The 26,600-nt window shown below is 48.6% G+C and overlaps 1 protein-coding gene across 2 annotated transcripts in view; it reads right to left on the bottom strand.

Moving 5' to 3' along the window:
- Positions 1-16,461, bottom strand: part of DIS3L2 (DIS3 like 3'-5' exoribonuclease 2) — a 180,281-nt gene extending 163,820 nt beyond the window's left edge. For both annotated transcript variants that reach the window (XR_014616419.1, XM_084212427.1), the window contains exons 1-2: positions 16,432-16,461; positions 13,348-14,067 (exon numbers count right to left, since the gene is read on the bottom strand). Coding sequence is in view for 1 of the 2 variants with exons in the window: in XM_084212427.1 (XP_084068553.1) it covers positions 13,348-14,044 (697 nt within the window). In the remaining variant the exon portion in view is untranslated. The remainder of the gene's footprint in view (positions 1-13,347; positions 14,068-16,431) is intronic.
- Positions 16,462-26,600: the final 10,139 nt, after the last annotated feature.

Here is a 26,600-nt window from a genome sequence, read left to right as displayed (position 1 = left end):
TCTTAAAAATAGGTGAGACAGACGTCTGCCAGAGTTGGTCTAAGAAGAGTAGTTTTTTCCTTGAGGTAGTGAAAAGGATTACACGAGCTCGTAAGGTCCCCTAAAGCCCTCGTTTCTATGACAGCAAGTCACAGAAAATACTACTATGAATTAAAGAGCCTGGGATAAAAAGGAGGCTAAATCTTAACATATAATTAAGAAGGAGCTGAAAAAAAAAAAAAAGAGAGCATAATACTACAATGCAGAGGAGGAAAGCAAAAAAAATATCTCATGAAATGGGCAGCAAGCTAAGACCAGAATTAGGCACTGCAGAGAAAAGTTGTCCAGCACTTGGCTTGTCCAATGGTTAAAAAAATTTGGGGCCCCTACAGTCAAAAATAACGTACAGCAACAGCAAAGGGTGGAGAAGCATCTTTGTGTGATAAAAGGTAGACATGCAGAAAGGCATCTGCACATTTTCAGCACTTTAACCTTGGGCTTGCTCTGTGGTGGGATTTTTCATTTGCTCAAACTCAAAAACAAAACTCAGAGATAAAATTCACTCAAAACTACAAACTGCTTCAACAAGGCTTTCCTGCATGGTAGTTTACACACAGCCACTTTGGATAGTATTAGACCCCCTTGGCCATGACATTTATGGCTAAACAAAGCCACCCCTGTTACAAAGCCACAGGCAACTGTCACAATTAGCATTCAACTGGAACACATCAAATTCTGCATGACGGTAATCTCTTGTATTTCTTCTTTTAAAAGAAAGAGACCTTCCTACAGGTCACCATCTGTTTCAACTGGAGTCAGTATTTGTTTCTGCAATGCACCTGTCCCTTAAAACTGGAAGTTAAAAATACCTCTCAAGATGGGCTTTCCTGCTGCCCCCACTGCCCAGCATTAATATTCTGATGCATAAACAGACATCATCCCACAAAGCAAACTGTAACTTGACTACTCTACAGCATAGGACATATTGAGACTATTCTTTCTGAAAAATCTATCACAAACATGGTTAAACCCTATTCCTGGGTTATACCCTATTCCATGGTTATACCCTATATAAGCATTAAAATAACCAAACACTAAATAAACTATTAAGCAATGAATACAAGAAAAAAATTAAAATTATTTCAGTGGAAGGAAGACTAAAGTGCAGAGCTGAAGTTGGCTGAGCCATCCTAACAGGAGACTTGAAGCAACCACAGAGCACCAAACACATCTGCTGTGCAGAACCACTCAGGCCTGAACACAGAGCAATTCCAGCGCACAACATGTAAATATTCACAACATGCAAAAATGCAACACGTTTGGGTTTTTATTTGGGTGCAGAGATGATGCAGAGATGTACCCAGTGGATGCAGCCAACACTTGCCTGGGATTTCTAGATATTCTGCCATTCTCAGGCGATATGACAAAGTTTTAATAATTTGAGGAAAGGTGGTTGACTTGAAGTACTCCAGAGGGAGATTTGGGCTAAAAAATCCCAACACCTGCACCAGGCATGGAGGCTCTCTACAAGGGTGACAGAGGGACACCTAAATATGACCAGCAGTGCCACCCCGGGAACAGGGAAACCCTTCAAACTAGCCAAAGGGAAGCACCTGTGGGAAGCAGAAACACACAACTCCCATCTCCACAGCAAAAGAGCATGAAAGAAAAGTGGGTGCAATCACAGGCTTTCAGGACAGTTCACAATAAGTCACTCACATTTATTCTCATCATGGACACCAGGAAAAGAAGCTGAAAGGATGCAGGGGTTGGTTGAGCTCTGATGGAAGGACAGCACTGGAGCTTCATCTGAAATCCAAACCACCTCACTTCATCTCCATCACAACAATGACATCACACAATGGCACATTTTGGTCTTTAAACCTAAGTACCTATTAATCTTTTCTTATTTGGGGTGAAAAAATGCATGCAGGCAGCTTCCCAGAATAATTGATCTGGCTTACAGTAAGAGAGGAGGCTAGATGTTTTAAATCAGCTTATTTGTACATAATTTATACAAAATCACTCTAGAGTTTAGCTTTTGAAAAGTACTGCATTTAATTAAATTTACATCTATTAGTCAGTTGATCAACTAGATGGTCAACTAAATCAACTAAAATGCTCAACTAAACATGAAGTTAGCAAGGCTAGAACGTCTTTAATTTTATATTAAAATTTGCATATTGCTTTACATAAGAAAGAATCAAGACCCTCAATTTTATTTCCCAAAAATAAAACATTCTAACTGCCCTCTCACACCTGACAATCTTCTTGATTACTACCAGCAGAGCAGGAAAGTATTGCTGAATCTTCATCGGCACATCCATGACAACTCCCATCCAGGATCCAGCAAAAACCAGTTTTCCTTGAGAGATCCAAGTGCATTTCAAGATAAGGAGATCTTGGTATAGTTTCTCCCTCTCTTACCAAAGGGCATCTACACTTTCACCACACATTTTCACCTCCAAACTTCCAGCTTTCCATCTATATTATTTATGTAGATACCTACAATAGTTAGGCAGCTCCCTGGGGCGGGCAGGACTGTGAAAGTACCACAGCAGTGCTGGTAACACCTCTGCATGTCTGACCCCCCCCAGACACTAACTCAGCATGTAATGGTTCCTTTTACATTAAAAAAAAAAAAGTAATTTATGTTGAAAGCATTGGACAGAACAATATTGTTACAAACTTTTCCAATACAAAATACTTGCATCTGCTATTTACTTTTATCAGTCCATGACTGGACAGCAACACGTACCCTAACTCTGCTATTGCTAAAAGGATTTTCCACGGCTTCCCAGCATTAGATCATGGTCTAGATATGGCAAGGAATCTTTGGAAAACCCTGTTTTCCAGTTAGCAGAAGTATGAGAAGAAACAGAAGCATACCCTCAGAACTGGTAACATGCAATAGAACAATTTGTTATCAGTTAATGAGACACTCTTAACACAAAGTTCCTAAATATTTGTCCATATTTCTACAATGTTCCATTTCATTGCTGACTCATTTCAATGACTGAAACCAATTTCCTTCAAAACTTCCAAGTAATTCTTCAAGACAACCCAGCTGTGCACTTAGTAAGACATGATAAGGACACACCCACGATCTTGAAGACATGGCAGCTACGAGAAGAAGGATCACCCAACACTGCCCTAGCCACAAAAGCAGAAATTAACCAACCAAAGACAACAAGAACTACCCTGATACCAGCCTGTGGTTAGTCCCACACTCCCTTTTAAGTCAGACTAGGTTAAACACAGCAAGAAAGCTAAATAAATGTCCCTGCAAGAAAGCTAAATGTCCCTGCTCATCCTTACTAGAGATTTAATGAATTATGTGTCCAACCACACGGCAGCCCAAGGCATCACCTCACAGATCTGTCAATTCAAGTTGGCCCTTGACTCCTGGCAGAGCTGACAAAGCAAATTTAGAAACCATCAAATTTGGTCTTTTAGCAAATGAATACTCTCCAAGAGCTGCCAGGAAGTTCTATCTGCAACTTTATGAGGCACTATGGATGCTGATGTGTAACAGGGTGTATTAATAGTCTCAATACCAAAGTTCAGCCAACACAAACTCTGCCTTGTTTTGGAAAGACATCTGGGACATTAAAAAATCCACAAACCCTGAACAACTCATCTCAGGTATTTTTGTGAATCTGTCTCTGCACAGCTTTGATGAGCTGGGGGGACACAGCTCCTGGCTGGGAGCTCTGGATAGGCACAGCCCTACTGTTGGCACTGTTGTACCAGGCAACTGCCCCTCTCATTCTCCAAAGGCAAATAAACTCTGCCAGCAGAAGATGCTTTGCCAGTACAAACTGCATTAACATCAGGGTGGTTTTGCTAGGATCCCTGTATCTGCCCCTTTCATATACCTAAGCAGGCAATTTCAAAGCTATTTGACATTTTCTGTAGCTCAAAGAAGCTTCTAGAATAATTCCCTCTCAAAATTTAAAAGCCAAAATGTGTTTGTTAGATTGTTTTGAATTTTAATGCACCAGAGACACTCAGTAGATGCCATATTATAGAAGTGATGAAGTCAAAAATCTCCAAGCACTCAAATGACTACTACAATATCCGGGATCAAATTACCACACACAAGCAAAAACAACAGGCAAAACCAACAAACACCATTGAATTGATCTCAAATGTGAGTTATGTCAACAAAAACACTGGTCACAGGCAGGCCAGAAGTAACAAGCTATTTATGTTTTGCAAAATATTTTGCGGATTTGAGAGATTAAATGCCCAACTAATGGTAACAGCCAAATCCTTTTTTGTTCTATTTAGTTTTAAAAGGAAAAACACAAAGACAGCTGTTGGTATAGCTGCTCAGGGAAGGAGTTCTGCTCCTTGGAATCAATCTCTGTGCTAGAGCCTCAGTAATACACATGCGGGACCAAACCCCACCCACCACACTCACTGAAAGCACAGCTCTGCTTCAACCTATGTTAGGAACAGTTGAGCTTCCACATTTCTCTAAACATGAAGTAAAAGAGTTCAGATTTCTTAGACAGCCTTGGAACAGAACCACCTCCATGAATTTTACAGTATCTTGAAGCCAAGAGCTTAAATAAAGTAGATGGCTCAAGATTAAAGACAAAGCAATAAGACAAATGAGGATGTCATGGGAAAGAATTCATTAGGGATGTAGGAGTGGAAAGGCAACACTTGGTGATATCAGTTCAGTGATGTTTCATTGCAACAGAGACCTGCAGGAGATAAACATGGTAGGCAATATTTCAGATGCTCAATCTGGAGTCCAAGAGAAAATCTGAGAGTACATTCTCCTTATCACAAGCAACTAAAAGAAGATCCTTCTTCTCTCATGAAATGTAAATTCAAAGAATCTTAAACTGGAGGTTCTGCAGCACATTCTTCTGCATGGTCCAAGCCAGACCATGATCAGCTGCAGCTTGATCATGATTAAAGCTAAGAGTTCCTACAATGTTGCTCTGAGTCCTCCTCAAAAGTAGCCAAGGAAGCGAACAATTTGAAATTCTCTTATAATTGAAAAGGAGGGAAAACTTCCAGGAAAGGGAATATCTTGGTGGAACTAGAAAAGAATGGTAATATAACAGCACTGTAGGGATTTAGGCAGATGGCAGATTGCATAATTAAGTTTAAAGTTAATTAAACAGTCATTCAAAGAAGAGAGACAATGCAAACCTATATTTACATGCACGGGCTCAGCCAAAATGCAAATTCTATGCAAATGTCCTGAACTGAGTTGATGCTGTCTTGAAATCCAGCTGTCAGAAGTAGCTCCCAGGCCCCCCAGCCTCACTAATTGACCCATTATGATAGGCCACCAGGGTCCAGCCACAGCATAAATCTAAATTTAACTTTCCACCGTGAAGACAAATCAATGTAAAATGAGAAGACATCGTGTGAAGTGAAGGCCCGTCCACACAGCTCTAAAATTAGTTCAGCAGTAATTCAAAGGACTAGAAAAGCTCAACTGGTTACCAGCAACTCTCTACAACATAACACGGCTCTGCCTGAGCCAGCCAGCAGGCTGTCCACAGGCATGGCTGCGTTTGTGCACCAGCACACTGTGAGCCACGGGTGCAGCCATCCAGGAACCAACCCAAAGAGCTCTCTCACCCTGCCTCTTTGGAGAAGGTGATTCTCCAAACAGCTTTGGCAGAAAGTCTGCCCAAATCTGCACAGAAGGGTTGAACGTCCAACAAAAAAAGAAGAAAGGGAATTCTTACCACATGGGGAACAAGCTGGCCACAGACAGGCAGCCTATCCCCCAGTCAGTGACTCCAGGTGGGGAAACACAGGCTGTCATGGTTTGTGAGGGAGTTCTTAGGGCCATGAGCTGCCTTTGGAAGTGACTGTGCCACTGCAGCTGATCAAAAAAGATTCAGATATCCAGCATTCTTAGAAAGAAATACTGAGGAAGAAACACTCTGACATAGGAATGAAGGTAGCAAAAAAGTGGCATGTCCACGGATATTAAGGAAAGTCAGGAGTAGAGACATGATGATTTCCAAACTCATGAAAATGAGGTAGGAAGGATACATATGGTGGAAGGCACATGCTCTTTTGCTATAAGCTGCACATACTTTTAAGAACTCTTGTGCTGCATGTCCCCAGATTTCAATATGGAACTAGGGAAAATGTTCTTGCTGACTTTGGCTTTCAGAAAGGACCTAGGCTTTGAAAAACTGAAATGAAGAAAAATGCACAATGGATTCTTTCTGCTGCTGAAAACAATGCTGTGGAAACTGCTCCTGATGGCCAAGATCATGTGCTCACGACACCATGCTTCCACTTCCAGAACACTTCCAAGCATCCTCATGCTTGCAGGCTTTTGACTTCAGTAACTCTGACAGTAATTGCAGTTTTATTCAGTTCCTCAGCAGGGTTTGTGTTTTAGGAGTACTACAGGAGTGCAGGAGCCAAGGATACCATTCCAGGCTCTGAACGAAGGGCTGGTGACGAAATTCATTTAGTAGCAATAGACTAAAAGTTTATCAAAATAGTTCCTGTGCTCCAGCTGCGTGCAGCGGCGCAGTGGTGTTGTCAGGGAGGGGGTACATCTCTTCTGGTTTTCAGGACTCTCTGTGAACCTGCTCCACCCTGCTCCTGACCTCCTCACTACCTACTCCGCCTGATGACCGCACTCCTCCAGGCTTTCACTCCTGCCTTGGGATGTGGGTCAGGGCTGCTTCCACTCCCCCTCATCTTTCCATCTTCCCTAAACCTATTCCACAATGCCTTTTGCTCTTTGTTTTATCCAGCAACTATGCTGTGAAACAGCTTCTTCAAGACTTCAAGGAAAACACTTTAAAAACATAATATTGTGGAAGTTCTGTCTTTGATTTTTCTGGGCTTCAGTAGTTTGAGAGAAGCAAGTTGCTCAAAGATCAGAAGCAGCTAAGAGGCTTTGAAAAGCAAAATACCTGACAGGAGGTGCTAACATACTAGAAGACATGAACAGCTGAAGAAATCAAAGAACTCCCTTCAGATTCCTACATATCCTGAGGTAACCCAAGGCGCTGCTGAATGTGTTCTTCTGCTGATGAACCATTCCCCATACTATCCATTCAGTGCAGTAAGTAAATAAATCACAATCCCTAGCAGTGTGGGGGAAAATGCCTAAAAACATACAAACTGAACAAAACCACATTTTGGCCGCTGGCTTTTATTTGCAGAGAGCCTGGAATATTCTCCAAGGCAGGACATGCCCCATACATACATCTGTGGGCTGCAGCTGCTAGTGTTGACATTTTCCTTCAGCACCCTGGAATTTTTATTTTTTTTTTTCACAGAAGACATTATTTTATGCAATAGATCACAACGCTTTGTTTTCCACCCTGCCCCAGCCAAGTCTCAATTCTCTGTAGCTTGGCTTTCCCCACAAGAGGGAGTTCAGGACATGCAGCTCACAGCATTTCATGGTGCTGGTGAGCAGGGGATTGGGCTGGGAGGGCAAAAGATGGGCAACAGCATTTGGGACAGGAGAGGTAGGAACAGAGTTGGAGAGGAAGGCAGCAGAGAAAGTCCACAGCAGCCACAGGCTAGAGAGGAACCACAAGAGCCACTGAATTCAGCTGCAAAGAACCTGGCCAATCTACCTGGACATCCATGGTGAAGGAGACACTTGGACATTACCTGAAAACCAGGCCAGACCTGACTGAGGTGCATGGCCTGACTGACCTCATGGATAGCAGAGGACAGAGGGCTTTTACAAATTAACTCCCGTTTGAATGACAGCATTTTTCAGGGGTGGAATTGTTATCAGGGCTTCTAAACATGCTGGTGACAACCCGCATACCGCAAGCCTTGGTAAAACTGTTCCAATGGTCATTCACCCTCACTGCTAAATTGTGCTGTATTTCAAGCCTGGATTTGTTTAGCCTCAAATGCATGATATCATAATCTGCTCAACTGAGTAGCTTATTATTGAACATCTGTTCCCCATGTAGGCAATTTACTGAAAACTACCCTCCCCCAAGCATCTCTGTGATAACTAAAGCAGGGTTCCTCCAATCACTCACTCATGATCGCAGCATTTTCATCTTTCCTATGGCTGTCCTCTGAGTATTCATCAATTCATCACCATCCACCTCAAACTGAGGGCATCACCACAGGATACAACACTCCAGAAGCTGCTGCTGCCTTGCCAAAGTCACAGAGTCCATACTCCATCTTCCAATTCCCATGCTCATACATTACCCTTTTGGCCACATTTCACCGGCGGAGGATGTTCAGCTGATTAATCCATCAAGTGCTCAAAACTTTTTTCCAAGCTGTTGCTTCCCACACCAGGTTCCTCACACTGCTATCATGGCTCTGTGCTGGCAATCCAATAAATGGATTTCGTTTTGCCTGCTCCCAGTCCACCAAGTGATCCAGATGGCTGCCAGTAAGTACACCCATTATTCAATACTCAGCCAGTCATCAAAAAAACCCTTTTCAATCCTACTTATATATTTTCTTCCTGATGATTGACAGACGCATTAAACAGCACAGGGTCAGGACATGACACTGCAAGAACCAGACACACCTGTTGCTAATGCTAACAATTCTAAATTTATTGCTGTATTTAATTAGTTTGACTAAACAGGTTTTAAACCATTGCACATGCGCTATGATTTAATTAAGTTCACACACTAACATATTCACACCTTTGGCATCAAAACCCTAATCTCATAAGTAACTGACACTGAAGAGCTCAACAGGACCTTTGTTAAATAAATTGATGACAAGTCACACAAAAGAGAAGATTTGAAATGAATTAAAAATCAATTCAGTTCTTCTATGAGCCTATTATTTTCCTAGGATCAACACTACACTGACAGGCATAGTTACCTGCATTACATAATGGTGGCTAGTGAGTAGAAAAAAAAAAGTTTAAAAAAAATAGCAGGTTAACAGCAAGAAGTACGTTCACTGAGGAACACTTTCACCTAAACACTACTAGGCGAAGGAAGCTCCTTCATTCACGGAGGTGAGAGCTTTGCTGCCAAAGCACAGCAGCAAAGCTGCAGCATGGTGTGCTCAGAGCTCTGGTAAAGGGCATGGAAGACAGTTATTAGATCACATATAAAAAACAGAGTCCCTGCAAGGATAAGATCTCATCTCCCCAAGAGAGGATACATCAGATATTAACTCACATACTATAGCTGATGTTTGCCAAAAACATTAGTTGCACAAGATTCAGGAATGCAACATTTTTTTCTATCAAAGGCAAGAGAAATTTATGTTTGTGATGACGTTGCTAAACCATTAGAGAAAGGAGCATTCTACTTTTCATGTATTTTTCATATTTTTCATTTCTCAGATGGGGCCATACAGTAAATCCAGTCTTCCCTTCTCTCCCATATCTTATTACTATGATTAACGTCATCTAAGGAACGTTACATTGAACCTGGCAAGATTAGCTACATTTTAAAGATTTCCACAGCAACCAACATTCTCCATTTATTAAGCTGATTCCATGGCCTTTAGTAGATTGCTGGCTCATGTTTACTGGTGCCAGATAGGGAGATAACAGCATTCTTGAGAACTGAACTTCACCACACAAGAATTGGACCACTAAAAAGGATCATTATCCCAAATTAGCATTACAAGAAAGGAAAAGCAGAAGCTGTGGTTCTTCCTCCAAAGTCCCCCCAGAGAAAAAAAGGCTAACACACAATTATACTGCAGCTACCATGGGAAGACAAAATACCTGAGATTTTGCCATCTTATTAATGCTGATTTTCTTGAGCAGCTGTGCCCATCAAACACATGGGAAAGCCAATCCAGGATATTTCCTTTACCTATCCTGAAGCTTTTAAATGTCAGGATTGCAGCCACAAGCACAACACCACCATCCAACAGCAACAATTGCTTTTAAAGCTCTGATGCTAAACCCCAGCCTGCTTGCCAGCACCACTCCTCCATGGAAGCTGCCCAAGTTGGTTAAGTACCACAGGCTGGGCAAATAAATGCCAAGTGTCAGACAGATGATAAATCAGAAAGGGCCGTGGAAATCTTCCACTGTTTCATGTTGTTACCCAGGAATTGGCTGCTTGTACTCAGGGGGCATGCTGACCCTAACAGATGGGCAAGATACCTCCATCACATCATAAACCTATGAAGTTTTTAGTTAGAGGAGCCTCAGGAGGATACCTAGGGAAGCTGACAATGCTCTCCCCAAGGAAGCTGTCTGCAGATACAGACTGAGACAATATATCCAGCTCTGCAAAATCTGAACCTATTTCAGAACAATCAGCCTTGACCAGCATCCTGCTCCACCCAAGTTTCAACATCAACAAAGCCACCTCATTCCCAGGTACTCCAGCTCCCAAGATCCTCTGAAATCAAGCATGGCTGGGAGATGGTATTCCACATTTGGAGGACAGTTCCTTTCCTGAAGATGTCTGATTTCTAGGCTTTCCAGCAGACCTGGGAATGTGCTATCAAACAGCAATTCTCCCTCAAAAAACAGGCTAGCAAGGGCATGTCCTCAAAATGCAACTGAAATCTTGCTGTTCCAAATAAAACACAGCGCTTGTTCTAAACTACTTATTGACAAAGCAAAGCATCACAAATCTTGAAGTTCCCATAGCAGCCATGCAAATCTCCACTCCCAGCATGTGACAGACAGATGCTGCAGAAAGAGTCAGCACTTCTGTCCTCAAGAAAAAGTAGGTTTTAAGCCCTTTTATGACAACAATATCAGTCAGACTGAAAGAAGATTGTGATTACTAACCATGGATTGAAATGGAAAAACCCTAAGAGCCTTTGATCAAAGCCAGAAAACAACCCAAGGGACTTGATAATTTTCTGTTAAGGAAGTTTTAAACCAAATTTTAGCATCCAAGGAATCTAGAGCGTTGGAGATTTAAGGGAAAATACCAGGAGGAAAATTGTATTAGATTTAAAACTCTAAGCATCACAATTTAAAGTGATGTTTTAGGATTATTTTCTGGTTTACTGAGTTTTTTTTGGGGAAGAAACCTGAGAGCAGGAGGTTTTATGGTGATTCTCCTTGCAGAGGTTAAAACTGCACAGAAGGGAGCAACTGTGGGATTCCTCTATCTACAGCTTTGCTTTCCCAAATCCAAGAGTGCTGATGCCACAGAGGGAATCCAACCTGCAGTCTCATGACTATGTCATGTTTCACACAAGAGACAACAAAGCTGTGTTCACAGTCAGCTCTCTCAACTGCAAAGCCTGCAATAGCGAGGAAAAGTAGTTTCTATATGGAACTTCAGACAGGAACACATCAGCAGAACTGAGCTCCAGGGCTCAGAGATACCTACTTGGGGCTCCATAAACCACTCTGCTGGCCCAAGGCACTCACAGGGTTTTCACTAATCACTATATCTGCCTTCACTATTACCTCTGTCATTGCAACCCATGGCTAAGCCTGAGCTGAAGAGCTGTTAAGAAGAGGACAATGAAATGAAATGGTATAAAGAGAGATGCTTGCCTTTGAGATTAGCTCAAAGAGCCTTTTGGAAAGCCGACAACAGTCTGAAGAGAGCTAATTTGCGAGGAAATGTCACTCCTGAAAAGATGATACGCCTTGCTCTCATGGCAGAAGCAATTCTTGCCATCACAGCTTCACAAGCCTTGATTTAAACTGATCAACCAGACACCTGCCTATGCAAAATAATATGACTTATATCAGCATCAAGACAGAAATACAAGCTTTGAAGTGAGCAAATATTAATCTGATACTGTGATGTGTGAGTTCTTATACCTAAGCACTTGCCTACTGCAAAATCTTCACTTAAACAAGAGTCCTAAAATACACTCAGACTGAACAGGAGAAAAGACATTTCTCTGAAACAAGTGATGTATTTATTTTTTCCTATTTCTTTCCTCCCCAAGAAACTGTTTTCACATCCCTGCTTTCTGGAGAGTAACCAGTTGCAGCTACACAGGAGGGTGGCTGGGGAGGCATGCAGGGGGAAGCAGAGGAAAGGTGTCACTGCTGAGCAAATAACTTTCCAATAATCTTTCCCACAGTGTGAGTTTTCCACCTGGGAAGTCAAACACAAGGGTCAACATTTTCTGCTTTAGGTGTTTACACTAAACAAACAACCAGTTTTTAAAGGGGTTGTGCAACCCCACTTCCAACCGGAGCAGGAGGTCACTGGGGGTGTTTGCTTTTGAAAGCCAGGCTATTTTTACTTTATCCATGTAGGCACCTGTAATTTTCCTGGATATAAACTGTATGCCTTTGAGACTCTTCATCTGTCATTTGCTCTTCCTACGCTTCAAAAGCTGAAGGAAGTGAAGTCTATTATGACAGGCTAGCACAACAAATAGTGTTACAATGAACCATGTAAAAAAAATCCCTCCCAAAAATCAAGCTCATCAACAAATTTTACCAAAATCTGCATTAAATCTCTATCTGTGATCAGTCATGGAAGTTTACCAACTTTAGCACATTATGTATCGCCATAATCTCAAAAATAACCCAGAAAAAGCATATTACCTCCCCCTCTTGAGTCTTAGGGCTTAGTTTTTAAGACTAATTTAGCTAAATAGTTATTTAATTTTCAGTTTAAGAGTTGTGATAGGCCTCAGGCTGATCTTACCCAGCTGAGAAATCCATCTCTCTTGTACTTGTTACAGAGAACTTAACATGGTGACATTTATGAGTTCTTTCAGTAGTAGTGCATAAGATCAGGCTTTCAAAGTATTTCAGCATAAATAACATTCAGAGAAAGTTTTAAACCATTACAATCAGAAATGAAATTTAAAGTGTCTGGTTTTGGTTCCTTGTTCATGCTGTGTTCTGAGGTTCTTTTAATAAAAATTTTACTTATGTCCCTAAGTAGGCTTTTTGCCTTGAACATCATATTTAAGAGGCACATTCACTTCAGTACTGCAAAATGTGGTCTTTTTCTTACTAACGGCAAAATTTCCTGGAGTCAACACTTTCTATCAGGAATTGGCTATTATACAGACATCTTAGCCCCTGAGTACTGGATTTACCTGGACCAAAAGCAAACCAGCACTCCAGATTCAAAGAAGCAATGCAAAGAAAAGCATGACTGTGCCCTGAGTCAACTCAGTTCCAGTGGTCTTATTAATTTGGACTCTACACCACAGAAATTGGGCTCTTCTAGACCTGAGCTGATCCTGGAAGCAGCACAGCCACAGTCACAGAGTTTAGGCCAGGGAATTAGGTCCTGCCAGCACTGAGTTGGCTCCACATGAAGGCATTTGCACATGCCACATGGCTTACATGTAAACCAGGACAAAGCCACCCACAGGTAACCAAGGGCTGACTAACTTGGACAGAGCAGGACTGGCTCCTGTTAACTCATTCATGACTAACACATTGCATTCAATTCCACTGTAATTATAGCAAATGGACCAAACAATTCATCAGAGTGAACTCACCTTGGGTTTGACCTGGAGACAAGTGACTGCTTTTTCTGGCATTCACTGCCAGCACATCCTCACCAAACTGTTCAGTCAACAAGTGTCCAGCTGCTGTATCAGTGTTGGCAGGATATCTGCCTCGTTTCTTGTGTTTCTTCCTCCACATGTCCTCCTCCTCCCTCTCATCAGAGCCAGAAGATTTCTGCAGAGCCCCTCGGTGTCTCAGGCTGTTTGATGCTCTCCCACCATGGTTGTCATTCACATTTAACAGGCCAGATGCAGCTCCACGCTGATACACATAATAGTCTTCCTCCACCTCCAAGTCTCCCCCTGGACTAACAATGGCATTTTTTTTAAGAGAACATCTGTTCAGAGCACTTTGGGGTTTATCGTTCTCAAACCCAGGCAAGGGCTGTTCCAGGTGAGATGTTCTGACTGGTGAATAGCTGTGCATGTTTATCCCATTCCTGACTGGATTATCCTTCACCAGGCCTCTCCTCAGAGGCAGGTCCAGATCCAAGCTGGGGTCATTGGAGAAGCCTTCTTCCAGCTGCATCTTCTGTGCAATGTGGTTCAGGTAGGACTGGAAGCGGCCGCTGTGGTGCTTTTGCATGAGCCTGGCATAGGCACTCTTCTGGGAGGCAGCAGCCTTGCTCAGTCCCTCCTTGGCACCCTGGGCAGAAGCTGCACTTCTCACATGCCCCAGCTGATCCATAGTGCAGTGAAAGGCCCAAACTTCTGAGAGTTATAAACATATACAGAGGAAAAAAGGTTTATTTTCCTGAAACAAAGTGTTGAAGAATTGATCACACCCAATGACACAAAAGTATAATATTTTTGCTGAGAAGGAATTCTGGGTTTGTAAATCATTCCAGTGTGAGAAAGGAGGTCCACAATGTACACAACATCTGCCCTGCACCAAACCCCTGTCCATAACCTATGAGTGACCACAGCCCATAAGCTGTACCTGCTCACACCACATAAAACAGGGATTTTGTCCCATCCCATATACACACGATTCCTTTAATCTGCTCTTCCTTGCCTTTGAAAAAGTCAGGAAAATTAAAGCAGCAGCTGACAGACTGACCAGAAGCATCAGTTTAGTGGTGATCAGAAGGAAAATCTTGTCATGTCCAGCCTGGAGTCCTCAAAAATAACTGCATCCTTACTGAAACTCTTCACTGTTGCTGTCAAAAGCAAACACTGCCTGTCACCTCCCTCCCACAATGACTGACACTTCTCCATCGTACAGGACAGTTTCTTCAAACACCAAGACTACCCATTTCAGCTTGTCTTTTTAGCCATGAACTTCCTGAAGTAAAACAATAATTATCTTGCAAGAGTTCCTAATTCTTATTGACTGAGACACACTGCCTGCAGCTCCATCCAGCACCAGTTTCTGTAGATGGTGTCACATCTCCACCTTTGCTGCATGAGTATGAAACTTAAGCAGATCAAGCATCTTTCAATCCTTTTTCAGGTGCTTTAGCTTTTAAGCTTTTGAAGCAAAACAATCTATTAAATTATGCTCAGCTACTTTGAGGTAAATTACAGGTATAGACAGAACATAGCAATGATTTTTGCTGTATGTAAAATCAAAGACGAATATAAGAATTTCTTGATAATGGAGCCCGTGCAACTGCTGGCTTATGCATGTTTTCATAAAAATGCCTGGTTTTCACTTCTGGACAAGTCTGAAGCTGAACAGCTGACTTTCACCCCAGCTGGTACATGAAAAATTTCAGGGCTCACTGTCATCTCTGCTATCCCAGAACCATGGGGCACTGGTCCTAAGTTTAAATAAAGGATACTCCCTCTCCCCTTAGCATGAGCATGTTTGGCAGGACAGAATACAGAGATCAGCAAAAGTGAAATTTATATTCGCTTCCCTACTCCCACCAGGCTTGGAATTTTTCTTTGCCCTTACTCAGCCCTCTTCTCCCTTTCACTGTTGTTGCACAGAGGACGAGCACCCAGGCAGTGTCCTCCATGCCCACCCTGCCTGGGAATAGGACATTGCCCAGCAGGGCCCAAGGGCTGCAGAGCCAGCTCCTCCTGGTGTGCCCACTCCAGCCCTTTGGGAAACAGCGCGCATTGCACCGGGATTTACTTCGGGAACTGGGCACGGATGTGAGCAGGCTTCACAATGCAAAGCAAAAATTAAAAATCCCTGAACAAATAGGAAAAATTCTTTATGTGGTTTGTGATTCTTGTTCCTAAGATTTTCCATTGGTGCTGGCCAATTGCTAAACTCTTCTAATAGACTGACCTGCTACCAAGCTATTACCAAACACACACGGGTAGGCCTACACCAGCTTTTTTGAATGTCACCTTCTCCTGTTGCCAATGCAACAGAAGCAGATAACATTTATAAAAGCCTGTGAGACTACTCTCCAAACAATGGTTTGTTCCGGGAGACAGGAATTTGTCATTTTTATTTATCAGTAAAGAACAAACATTCACAGCTTGCCTTCACTATATTTTCTATAACTTTAACCACGTTAGCAGTCAGCAACTGCAGCACTGTAAGATACAAGCTCTTGTGCATTACAGTTTCATTATCACTCTTCTGCGGGCCACCAGGAATTGAAATATTCGCAAGAGAGCAGAGGGAAGGCAGGGGTGGGTACAGGTATATCCCCCCTGCCTAGGCACGGTGATGAGGACGAGTGAAATGCCAGGATGGACGCACAGAGGGAGGACCCTCGCTGAGCCGGGCCCGGTTTGAAAGCCGCCCCTGTTATTGTCCCCCGGCTGGTTCGGGGGATCACCACTGGCCACCATCACACGCCCCCCGAGGTGTCCAACTCCCCGACCAACGCTCCAGCTCCAGCAGCACAGAACCCTCGGCACCCTCGCCCGCCGCCTCTCCTGCCACGCGTCCCCGGTCCCTCGGGAGCGCGGCCCGCGCCGCCAGCGCGCTCCTGCCGGGCCCGGAGCGGCCGGACGGGACAGCGAACCGCGGGGCCGGGGGGCGGCGGCACTGCCACCGGGCTCACCGGGGCTGAGCGCAGCCGGGCCGGGCTCCGCTGTCCCCCCCCCCCTCCCCTGCCCAGTCCTGGTCCCTGTCCCGACCCCGCTCCCGCCCCCCGCCCCGCTCACCGGCGCCGAGGCCGCTCCGCTCCGTTTGAATGTCCCAGCGCCCCGTCCGCTTCCGGGGCAGCGGCGCCTACGGGCCGCGGCGGGGCCCAGAAGGGCTCAGCGCGAAGCGCTCGCTCCTCAGCCGGCGCGGCGGGGCGGGCGGGAGGGCCCCGGCGGGGCCCGGGTGTCCCAGCCCCGCTCCCGCTCCCTGCTCGGAGAGAGGTCCCCGGGGGAACGGGGGCCTCCGGGCAGCCTTGGGCTCCTCTCGGCCAGGCACAGCCCGTGAGGCCGGGAGCCCACCGCGGGCTGAGCTGGGGCGTCGCAGGGCCGCGGGAGGCAGGAGGTGCTGCTGCCCAGCCCGGGGTGCCCCCAGCCCGCCGCGTCTGCAAACACCGGGATCCCGGGGGTTCTTGGCAGCCACCTGCTTCCAGCCGGGGCCAGCGGAGCCTCCTGGGGTGGGCCGCTCCCGCTTAAGGCCAACGCTCCAGCGTCATCCAAATTTGTAGCCAGATCAGTGAAAAAACAACAGGTTAGCTGATCTGACGTTGTAAAGATCTGAGTCTGGTGTTGTTCCCGAGGAAATTCACAGCTTTGCAAGCACCTGTAACTCCAAAAGCCCATGGGGAAACCTCCTTCAGCACCTAGGTGGCCTCACCTGGACTACAGAGAAGAGCAAGCTCCAGGATCCCCTTCCCTGAGCTCCTTGGGATCCCCTTCCCTGAACACCTTGGGATCCCTTCCCTGAGCTCCTTGGGATCCCCTTCCCTGAGCTCTTCCTGTTCCCCTGGCGCTGGAAGTTGGGCAGAGCCAAACCTGCTGATCCCCTGCAGCCCCCACGCCACAGCACCCAGGGAGTGACCAGCCCTTGGTGCTGAGCAGCAGTGCCTGACCTCCTCCAGGATAAGTCGCAGCCTGTGGATCAGAGGGTGTCATTAAAGCATGAGACCAGAGTCAAGAGCTGGAACTTTTATTACCTCCTCTTTCTGTGACCATAGACTTCTCACAAGGCTTTATAGCAGAGTCAGGCTCTGGCTGACTGAGAATACGTAGTTCGGTCACTCTGGTGTTACCTGCAAACTCAGGCTGTGTTTGCCAAAGAATTTCAATCAGAAGAAAATCTGGAGATCAACCAAGTGTCCTCATGGCATCCCCAGTCAATCCCATTTGAGCTGTCTTCCTGGAGAATGCCTCAGTAGATGGAGGAAGGATCCAAAGGGACCTGAACTGGTGTCTCCAGGCAGGGTTCTGATGGAGAAAGGCTCTGTTTAGTCTTCATTTTGGCAGGAACATCTGAGCAGGCATTCATGCTGCCCCTTCACTTAGCGTGGGGAAGATGCCGGCCCCACGGTCCTTATTCTTCATCCTGCAGATCAGTGCACATTGCCTGGTCTCAGTCACCTGTAAAGGCCATGAGGCCACATCTGCTCGGGGTGCAGCATCACCTGCAGCTCCCAAACACCACGTGGGCCCTCAGCCATTCCCACAGCCAGCACTGCTGAGCTTCCACGAGGCCGTGGCAAGCCCAGAGCACTCCAGCTCCAGCCCTCGGCTGGGTCGAGGGAGCTGCCCTGAGAAAGCACCAGGCTCTTGTGGGGACCAAGGGCAGCAAGCACAGACCTGCCTGCACAAGGACAGTCACATCCTCCCCAGTGCCAGGATGCCACCAGCAAAGGCAGTGTCTCGTTTGCATGAACCATGCAGAGCCAGCAGCCTCTGCCCACGATCTGCTGGCACTGATGCCAGCTCATCAGCTGCCCCACCCTGGCAGCTCTGGCCACCTCAAGGAGGAGAGTGAGCACTCAGCTCTGCTCTGGCATGGCTGAGAGGCAGCGAGTTGCCCCACACTGGCCAAGAGGCAGCGAGCAACTCTCCTCTGTTTGAACAGAGCCACCAGTCACACAGCAGCTGCTCCCATGGGAACCAAAGGCAGAGCAGAGAGACCATTTCTGCTGGAGCTGGCCCCATGGGTAGCATGGCCACACAGGATCACCCTGTCAGAGGGAGGATGTGTGCTCCCCTTCTTCCTCCTGCTCTCCTGGCTGCTGGTAGAGCAAGGTGGTTGGCACTGGGAAGGTGGGTGCTCTGAGGGCAGGGGGTGGCACAGCCCCAGCTGCTCAGGGCTGACCCATGCCATCCATTCAAGCTGCCCTTGCTGCATGGAAAAGAGCAGGGATGGGGTGGGGGGACCCAGGGCCTCCAGCCCCACTGTCCCCCTCCCTGTACCAGCCAGGTGGGAGCAGCAGCTCCTCTCCATGTTGGTGAGTCAGGCTGTGTCTCTGCTCCTCTTCACTCCACTGGGGATGAAGCCAAGCTGGGAGTTTGGTCAGGCTGCCCCCTGCACCAGGTGGTGCCACCAGCAGCAGTAGCTTCAGCATGCCCTGGTCCTTCCACAGACAGAAAAGGAAGCGGGGAGGATTTGGTGTTTGGCGGGGCCACTGCCAGCGCTGGGGCCTGGGGCTTGCAGGGATATCAGGTGTGGTGAGAAGGATATGGCTCCACAGGTGGATGCCTCTGTCACCCTCACCTCCTGCCTCCAGCTGGGCCCTGCTGCACAAGGGGCCATGGTCTCCAGCAGGTCAGCAGAGCACTTCTCAGCCCTGCTTTCCTGGTAGCAGCCAGGGACTTGGGAATCTTGTCTGCTCCATGGGACAGGGCCTGTGTTTGTGCCCTCTGTTGCTCTACCCCATCACTGACCCAGATAAATGAGAGTTCCAGCAAATCCGTGTCTCCCACCCAGTGCCCTGTGGGCACACAGAGGATTCTGAGTGGCTGGGAGCAGCTGCATGCCCGTCTTTCACACACTTTGGAAGAGATCACATGCAAACATCACGGCAAGCTGGTGCCTCATGCAGGATCTCAAACACAATCCCTCCCAGGGAAGGGCTGGACTGCTTCAGTCTCACCTTTGGCTCTATCTTCCATCCACAGCATCCTAGTGGCTGCTGAGCAGAAGGGAGCCATTGCCTCACTGCTGCTTCCCTGACCCTCCATGGCATCTCATGGGCTTTCTGAAAGGGAAAGGTCCCTGAGCAGATTTTTCCCCTGCATTCTCATTTCCTGGGGTCCTGTAGCAGCAGGCCCAGCCCGGTGCCCTGGCTTGCTTTCCCACAGCACAGGATTATCTCACCATCTTCCCCCAGGCAGTAACTGGGAGCTGCTTCCCGACCAGGAGGCTGGAACGTGTTGCAGCACCTCGGCCGAGGTGAGAGCACCGCACGGCTGGGGCTGCTTGGCCGGGAGCTCCCGCTTACGAAGGCTTTGGCTCCTCTGCCCCGCTGTCAGCGAGCAGCCAGGGCCCGCCCGGCACTCGTTTACATCAGCGTTAATCAGCAGTGACTGGCCGAGGGGCTGGAGCCACCCCGGGTGACTCAACAAGGGGAACCCTGGATGGGAGCAGAGCAGCTCCTCTGGTGTTTCCAGGCGCTTCCTGCAGCCCACCCGGCGTGAGCTGATGCTGCACATGGAAATGCTCCCTGCAAACCCAAATGTCACCTCTCCCAGTATTTCAGGTGGCAGGCCATGGCAGAGGGATGGAGGGCAGCAGGGTGCTCTGCCTCTGCCTCCCTGCTGTTGTCTGCATGAGAGACCTACATGGCACAAGCATGTGCTCAAAGGCAAAGCAGGGCTGTGAGTTTGTTCTGGAGCCTCTGAGCACCCTTGGAATTGTCTTGATTGCAGCAGCAGCACCCAGCATTAAACCTGAGTCTGTGTCCTTTTGACATCTCTCAGGCACTGGGAGTCATCTGGGCACTTGGCTGGAGGACATAAGCCATGCTCAGGGAGGATAAAGGGGAGCATGACAGATTTATTACCATAAATAAGCTAAAAACCATCTCTCTCCACAGTAGATACCATCTGCTGTGTCACAACACATGTGGTCTTGTCTCACCCGTCCTTCAGCTTCTCCAATCTTCTCCTGAGCCCTCCATACCTCTGGTTGGGAAACATGCCACCCAGGATCAGGACTGATGGGTTCCCATCACCTTCATTGCCTGGAGGAACGTCTGCAACTCACCCCAGGCAGGGGGCAAGGTCTGCCTTGGCTTTGTTTGTCCAGTCAAGAAAGAGAGAACTAGACCCCAGCAGAGAGGGACAGGCAGACAAGAAGCAGGTGAAGGAGGCAGTGGAGGAAGGAGGTGAGAAGCCAGGGAAGGAGCAGGGTTAGTGCCTTGCAACTGATTAAATTGAGGTCACCTGGATTTTGGGTACCTTTAAGTCTCTTCCTCAGTAGTTCTGCTTGTTGTAAAGGTCAAATCTCTTTTATAATATATCCCTCAGTTTTCAGTGTGGAGGGCCTTCCAGTGTCAGGACTGAACCTCCCAAAGGTGCTCAAACTGGCTATGGATGACACCAAAGCTCCACAGGTCACATCAGGAAACCTGGGAAAGGAGTTGCCCTGCACTTGCTGCGCTTGTGGGCAGCAGGGCCAGGGGACAGAGTGAGTCAGGGCACATGGGGCAAGGGATGTGCAGTGAGTTCAAACCCCTTCTGATGCTCCCAGGGAGCTGGGAAAAATACTTTCAAGGAACAGCACTGCTATGCAGTCCCAGGGGTAGGGACTCCCCGCACCAGCCCTAATCTCCATCCTGCATCTCCCACTCCACGTGCCAGGATGAGATTGAAACAGCCCCCACGGGGAGCAGGGTGAAGATGGGTGATGAGTGGGGACAGCACGCCGAGGGCACAGGGCGATGCTGCAGTGGGGACCATGGGCTCAGGGGTTGGTGGGCACGTCCCAGCAGCTCGGGGAAGGCCGGCAGGGGCTGCTGCGGCCCCGCTGCGTCTGGCAGGCGGGGCACCGAGTGAGAGCCTAACTTATCAGTATTAGCTCATGTGAAAGCTCGGTGCCTTTGTATCTCAAGCAAACACCGGCCATTATGCCCCAGCAGGCCGGCATTGTTATTCTGTCTGGTTGCTAAAGGTTAGGGCTGTGGAGCCCTGCACGTCCACAGCGGCTGCCGAGGGGTGGCAGCGGGGCCAGCGTGACCCCCTGCAGCCGGCAGCGCTCCCCAGCCGCAGGAGCAGCCACCTCAGCTGCTCCCAGGCATGGCCAGAACCCAGCCAGACCCTCATCATCTCCCCGAGGCTGCCCCACCATTCGTGGTGCTGAAATCTTCCTCTTCCAATGCCAGCCCCCTGCCCCAGCCAGGGTCATTCAGCGCTCCTCAGCTGGCACCTGCACAAACTCCCTCCCAAAAAGAAAAAATAAAATAAAATAAAAAAAAGAGGCAAAAAGCCCAAACTTGGCTCCAGTGGGATCACAGTGGGATCACTCCCTTTTAAGAGGCCAAAAGCTTGACCACCAGCACTGCCAAGAGCAACACATTTGGCTCTCTGCCTCCCAACACTCCCCTGGGGTTTCCCACATCCAGGGGCTCCAGGGTGACACTCAGAAAGCCCAAAAGTTTTGCCCTGAAGAACCAATGCCAAAGGGACTTCCCACCACCTGGAGTGGGTTCCCAGGAAGCCAGTTCAGAGGAGCTGGAGGATGTTTGTGTCTGGCAGGGGGGCTGCAAGGGAGCTGCTGCTGATGGCTTTTTCAAGGGTGACAGGGGTTTGCACAGCCAAACAAGGTGGAAGAGGCTCCTGCCAAGCCAGGATGTGCTGCTGCCAGAGCTGTGGGGCTGGTGAGGACCTGCTCGCCAGGCCTGGGTGTGCACTAGCACAGGAGGGCACAGACATCCCTCCCCCACGGCACTGGTGGCATCCAGCTCCACCACTGGGATGGAGATTCCCTGGATGCAGGCTGGGGGTCCATCCCCACAGGCATGTTGGATCTCTTCTCAGGATCTGCACACAGTATGGCTCCCTGCAGGGATAAATATGATATCAATAACTCATCCTGGGGCCTTTCTGGGCCATCACCCCTTTGGGCAGTTCCTATTCCCAAAGGGATGCTCACTGCCAAAATCAACAAGCCTGGGATGATGTTGGGACCCCGAAGCTGTGGGTGAAACACTGCCAGACCCCCACTTCTGGGGGAAGGCATCTGCATAAAGGAAGACAAAGACAACTGTGCATTTAGCTTGGAAAATCCCAACAACCTGCCCCTACATCAGCTGCAGACCTGAGGCTGCCAGGAGGCAGTGCAATTCATATCCTCTGGAGACTGATGCAGAGGGAGGCTCGTGGTGTGGAGTCACCCGTGCGTTAGAATTGCTTCATTTTATTGACATTCAACAAAACCCTGAGACATTGTGTTCCTGCTCCCTCCAGAGCAGTGAGGCATCCCAGCTCCAGAGCACAGATATCCCATTGTAGCCCTGGGAAAAACACCCAGAATGCCAGGAGGAGGCTGTAGCATCCTAGGAAGCCCAGGAGAATGGCAAATCCCAAAAGGCAAAGCCCTGGGGGAAAACACACCCTGCCTGTCAGGATATCAGCACTTCACTGGCAAAGACCTGTGAGTCTCTGCCTGAGGCTTGTCCTTTTCTCCTCAGCTTTGCCACTCTGAGAGGTTTTGGGAAGGGACAGAGAAGCTTTCTTAGTCTCTAACCCTTGCAGCACACGAACCCCTATTCTTGCCTGCCTCATCAGGGCAGCCCGGTGGGCTGTCTCCCCATCACCATCCCAGTTTGGGGAGAGGGGATATAGTGTCCTCAGCCAGAGCCCTCTTCCAGACCCAAAGGAGACAGGGGAAAGTACAAAATCCCATAGTGTTTCCTATAATGCCTCATTCAGCAGCAGCAGCAGCCACAGCAGTGTCCAAAACAAACACCAGGGATGTTCAAACAGGCCAAAATCTCCATCGGTGTTTCAGACAGCACCCCAGAAACATCACACTCCAGTGTGTGGAATCACCCCATCCCTATGACAACCTGGTGGCTGCTAGGCAGTGCTGCTGCCTCAGGGGCTACAGAGTTATTCCCCAGAAAGCCTTTCTTTAAAGCATTCTCAGGAGGCACATCACCACAGAGGTGGGACCAGATAGTCCCCTGCATGCACCAGAAGTTGCCCATCCATCCCAGTAATGAAAATTGAAATCTCTCTTCAAACTGCTTCTCACTGAGCTGGCTATCATCAGACCCCTAGAGAGGTACAGAGGTACTCTAAAACCTGTAAAAAGAAGAAAACCAACTGTAAAAAACTCCTGTTTTGGCACATCAAACCCTTGGTGACATTCTCTTGGTGAACACAGCACACATCACATTCCTGAGGACTGGCAGTTGGTGGCTGTGCTGGAGGGCAAGTAGCACCCTGATCCTAATTGCTGCTCCATCTTTGGACCTCCTCCATCCCACCACCTGGGACGGTTCTTGACCAACAACTCCTTGGGTTGGCCACTGGTTATGGGAAAACGTCAGCCCCTCTGGCATCACCATCACATGCACTCAGCCTTCTGATGTCTCTTTTTGCAAAGGCATGATTGGCTTTCACATGTCATCAGCTGAAAATCGTCGTCCTAGGGTTATCCATCTCTTGGGCAGGAAGTGCTCTCCTGGCCCAAGGCAGCAGAAGAGACATAAATCTGGCCAGTGATTTCCCAAATCAATAAGGAACATGCTCCCTAAGGATGAGTGAGTTGAAGAAAAAAAGAGATTAATCACTGGCTGTTCACTGCTGCAGTATCAGCTTGCTTCAGACTTGAGTCCACATTTCTATCCTGTGAACCTTCTTGACATCATCCTCCAGAAGATGCCTGGAACCTGGCTCCTAATTTCAGCCTGAAGAGCCAGGGCTCCACTGCTGCCCGGCAGGCTGCAGCCTCAGCGCTGGCATCGCTCACCCTTCCTTGTGATAGGGCCAGAACACCCCATGCTGCTGTCACACAGATCCCCATGACCCATCTCCTCCCACTCTCCAAATCATGCTGGCACTGGTCACACTTTGATGAATCCTTCTCCATCCTCAGACAGGGGACATGTGTCCTCTCTCACACACACACAGCAGTCTCTGCTCCCTTCCCCACTCCCTACACACACAAGTCCCCATATGCAGGGCTCACCCCACTTCACCAAGATTCAGCAGCATCTCCACAGCAGCCCATTGCCCATAATCCAGGTTTGACACTGGTATTTCTCAGGAACAGGCCAGCCCTGGTGCCCCTCTCTCCTCCTGACTCTCTTTGGGCCCCTGGGTGCAATAGGGCAGGGTGTCACCCCCTCCACCCCACCCCACAGGTCTCCATCCTTCCTTGTGCAGCTGTGCAGGATCCTCTTTGCTCTCCAGTGCCCGGAGAAGACTCCTGGGAGCCCAACCCTATCACTCCACCTCTCATTTTCCACATATGCCTCGAGTCTGCCAGTTCTCATCCTGGGTGATCATCCCACAGGGCTGTGCACTAATGAAGGTCCATCCCTTTAAGGGTTAAAAGCTTTCAGGCCCCCACCTCACCAAGCAAAAGGGTTTCACACTCTTAACCCCTTCCTGCACACCTCTGCTCCAGCTCTGAGCATTTGCCTCCCCAGCGGATCCGATCTGGTTTGAGTTAAGTCTTTGTGTGCGCTGGGCTCTGACTTCGGCAGAGTAATTTGAATAACAAGACTAATTGGATTTATAAAGCACAGCCCCCCCTCTCCCCCCCCAAACCCGAGGCTCTGCACAGTGTGACAAAGAAAACACACTAATGAAAACCACGCTAGTGAGAGCCTAGGGCAGGGACAGCCTCCTGCGGGCGCGCACTGGCTGAGACCTGACCTCCTTGTGGCATTTGTGGTGATGCTCTGATCCTGATCCTGCGGGCTGAGGGCAGCTGGAGCGGCTCCGGCACCGACCCCGCCAACGGCAGCGTGTGAGGGGGGCTGGTGGCACGCGAGGGAGGCCCTTCCTGCCCACACTGTGACATTTCTCCGCAGCCATCTGCCTCCTTCCTCACCCCGGGTCCACCAGGAGAAGCCAGGGGACAGGCTGCCCACAGCAGCAGGGTGGGAGCCAGCACAGCCAGAACGGTGATTGCAGGATTCTGTGGGGGTTGCTGAGTTGTTGGTGGCCTCAGGCACCCTGACATCCCTGGAGAGATGTCATCTCTCATCCTGTAGAGACCCAGGGCTCAGCTGCTGCTCCCCTTTCCCCTGCAGAAACCTTGCTGATAGGGGTAGTGGTGCAGAGCCCCCCATTCCTTCCACCCTGGTTGGACTGGCTGCCACATTCAAGCTACATTTCACGTGGGACAAGGACTGAACCCCGAGAGAAGGGGCCTCTCTCTGCTCTTTGCCTGCATCCACGGCTCTCTGGCACCCGGGGTCGGCTCTAATCCCGACTCCATCACTTCGCTCTGCCTGCACGCAGACAAATGCCCAAGCACAGCTTCACACTCAAAAAAGTCCAAGTTGTCTCCACCTGGCAGGCCCAATGGAAAAAACACCGAGACCTTCTCCTTCCAGCTCCCGTTCACATGGAGCTGAAAAGCCAATCTCGTTTGAAGTGTCCCGTGCCCAGTAGCCTGGGCTGTGGAGGAGGAAACATCTCCCTGCTCTTGAGCTGGGATCCTACAGACCCCCAAACAGCCATGTGCCCCCAGCAGGGGCAGCTTCCCAGAGATTTGTGAAGCAGCAGAGCCCAGAAAGACCAGGATACAGAGCAGGAGGAAAGGACCAGACTGAAACGGACTCCAGGGACAGGGGAAAGAGCAGAGAATGTTTCCCTGGTCTCAGGGAAGGGATTTGGGGTGCAAATCCAGTTTAATGCAATTCTGCCCTGGATGTTCCTATGTTCCTGCAAAGAATGGCGTGTCTTTCCTCATGCCAATAAGAGAATTCCCCCTGGACAGAGGGCCAGGGACAATGCTCAGCTCCATCTCCAGCAGAGCTCCAGAGCTGCCCATTGCCAGCCCCAGCAGCAGCAGAGGCACAAATCCTGCCCTGCTAGCCAGGAGAGGGGAAGGCTGAGAGCAAGAGGGCTCCTCAGAGGCCCTGCGATCCACTGGGATTAATCCCAGGATCACACCTTTCTCCTGTACCCTCTAGCTCCGGGTGAAGGTCAGAGGGAGGCCAGGCTGCACATGGGTCAGCCAGTGAGGTCCTGTCTCCACAAGGGACCCTGTGACACTGACTGTGCCCTGCAAAGGACATCCCCAGGGTGCTTGAAAAGCCCCATCTCCAGGGCCAGGAACACCCTCAAGATCCTCCCAGAAGCAGAGGGAGCAGGTTGGCGCTCCGATCTGAGAGACCCACTTAGGTGCCCTCAGGAAGCACCGCCGCCCCCTCCATCCCTTTGTGTCCCCCACGTCCCTGTCACAGAGGGCAGTGGCC

This window comes from Fringilla coelebs (assembly GCF_963513975.1).
Source record: "Fringilla coelebs genome assembly, chromosome: 10".
NCBI lineage: Eukaryota > Metazoa > Chordata > Aves > Passeriformes > Fringillidae > Fringilla > Fringilla coelebs.
The sequence above is the reverse complement of the archived record's forward strand: the minus strand, read 5'-3'. Positions and strand labels throughout refer to the sequence as shown.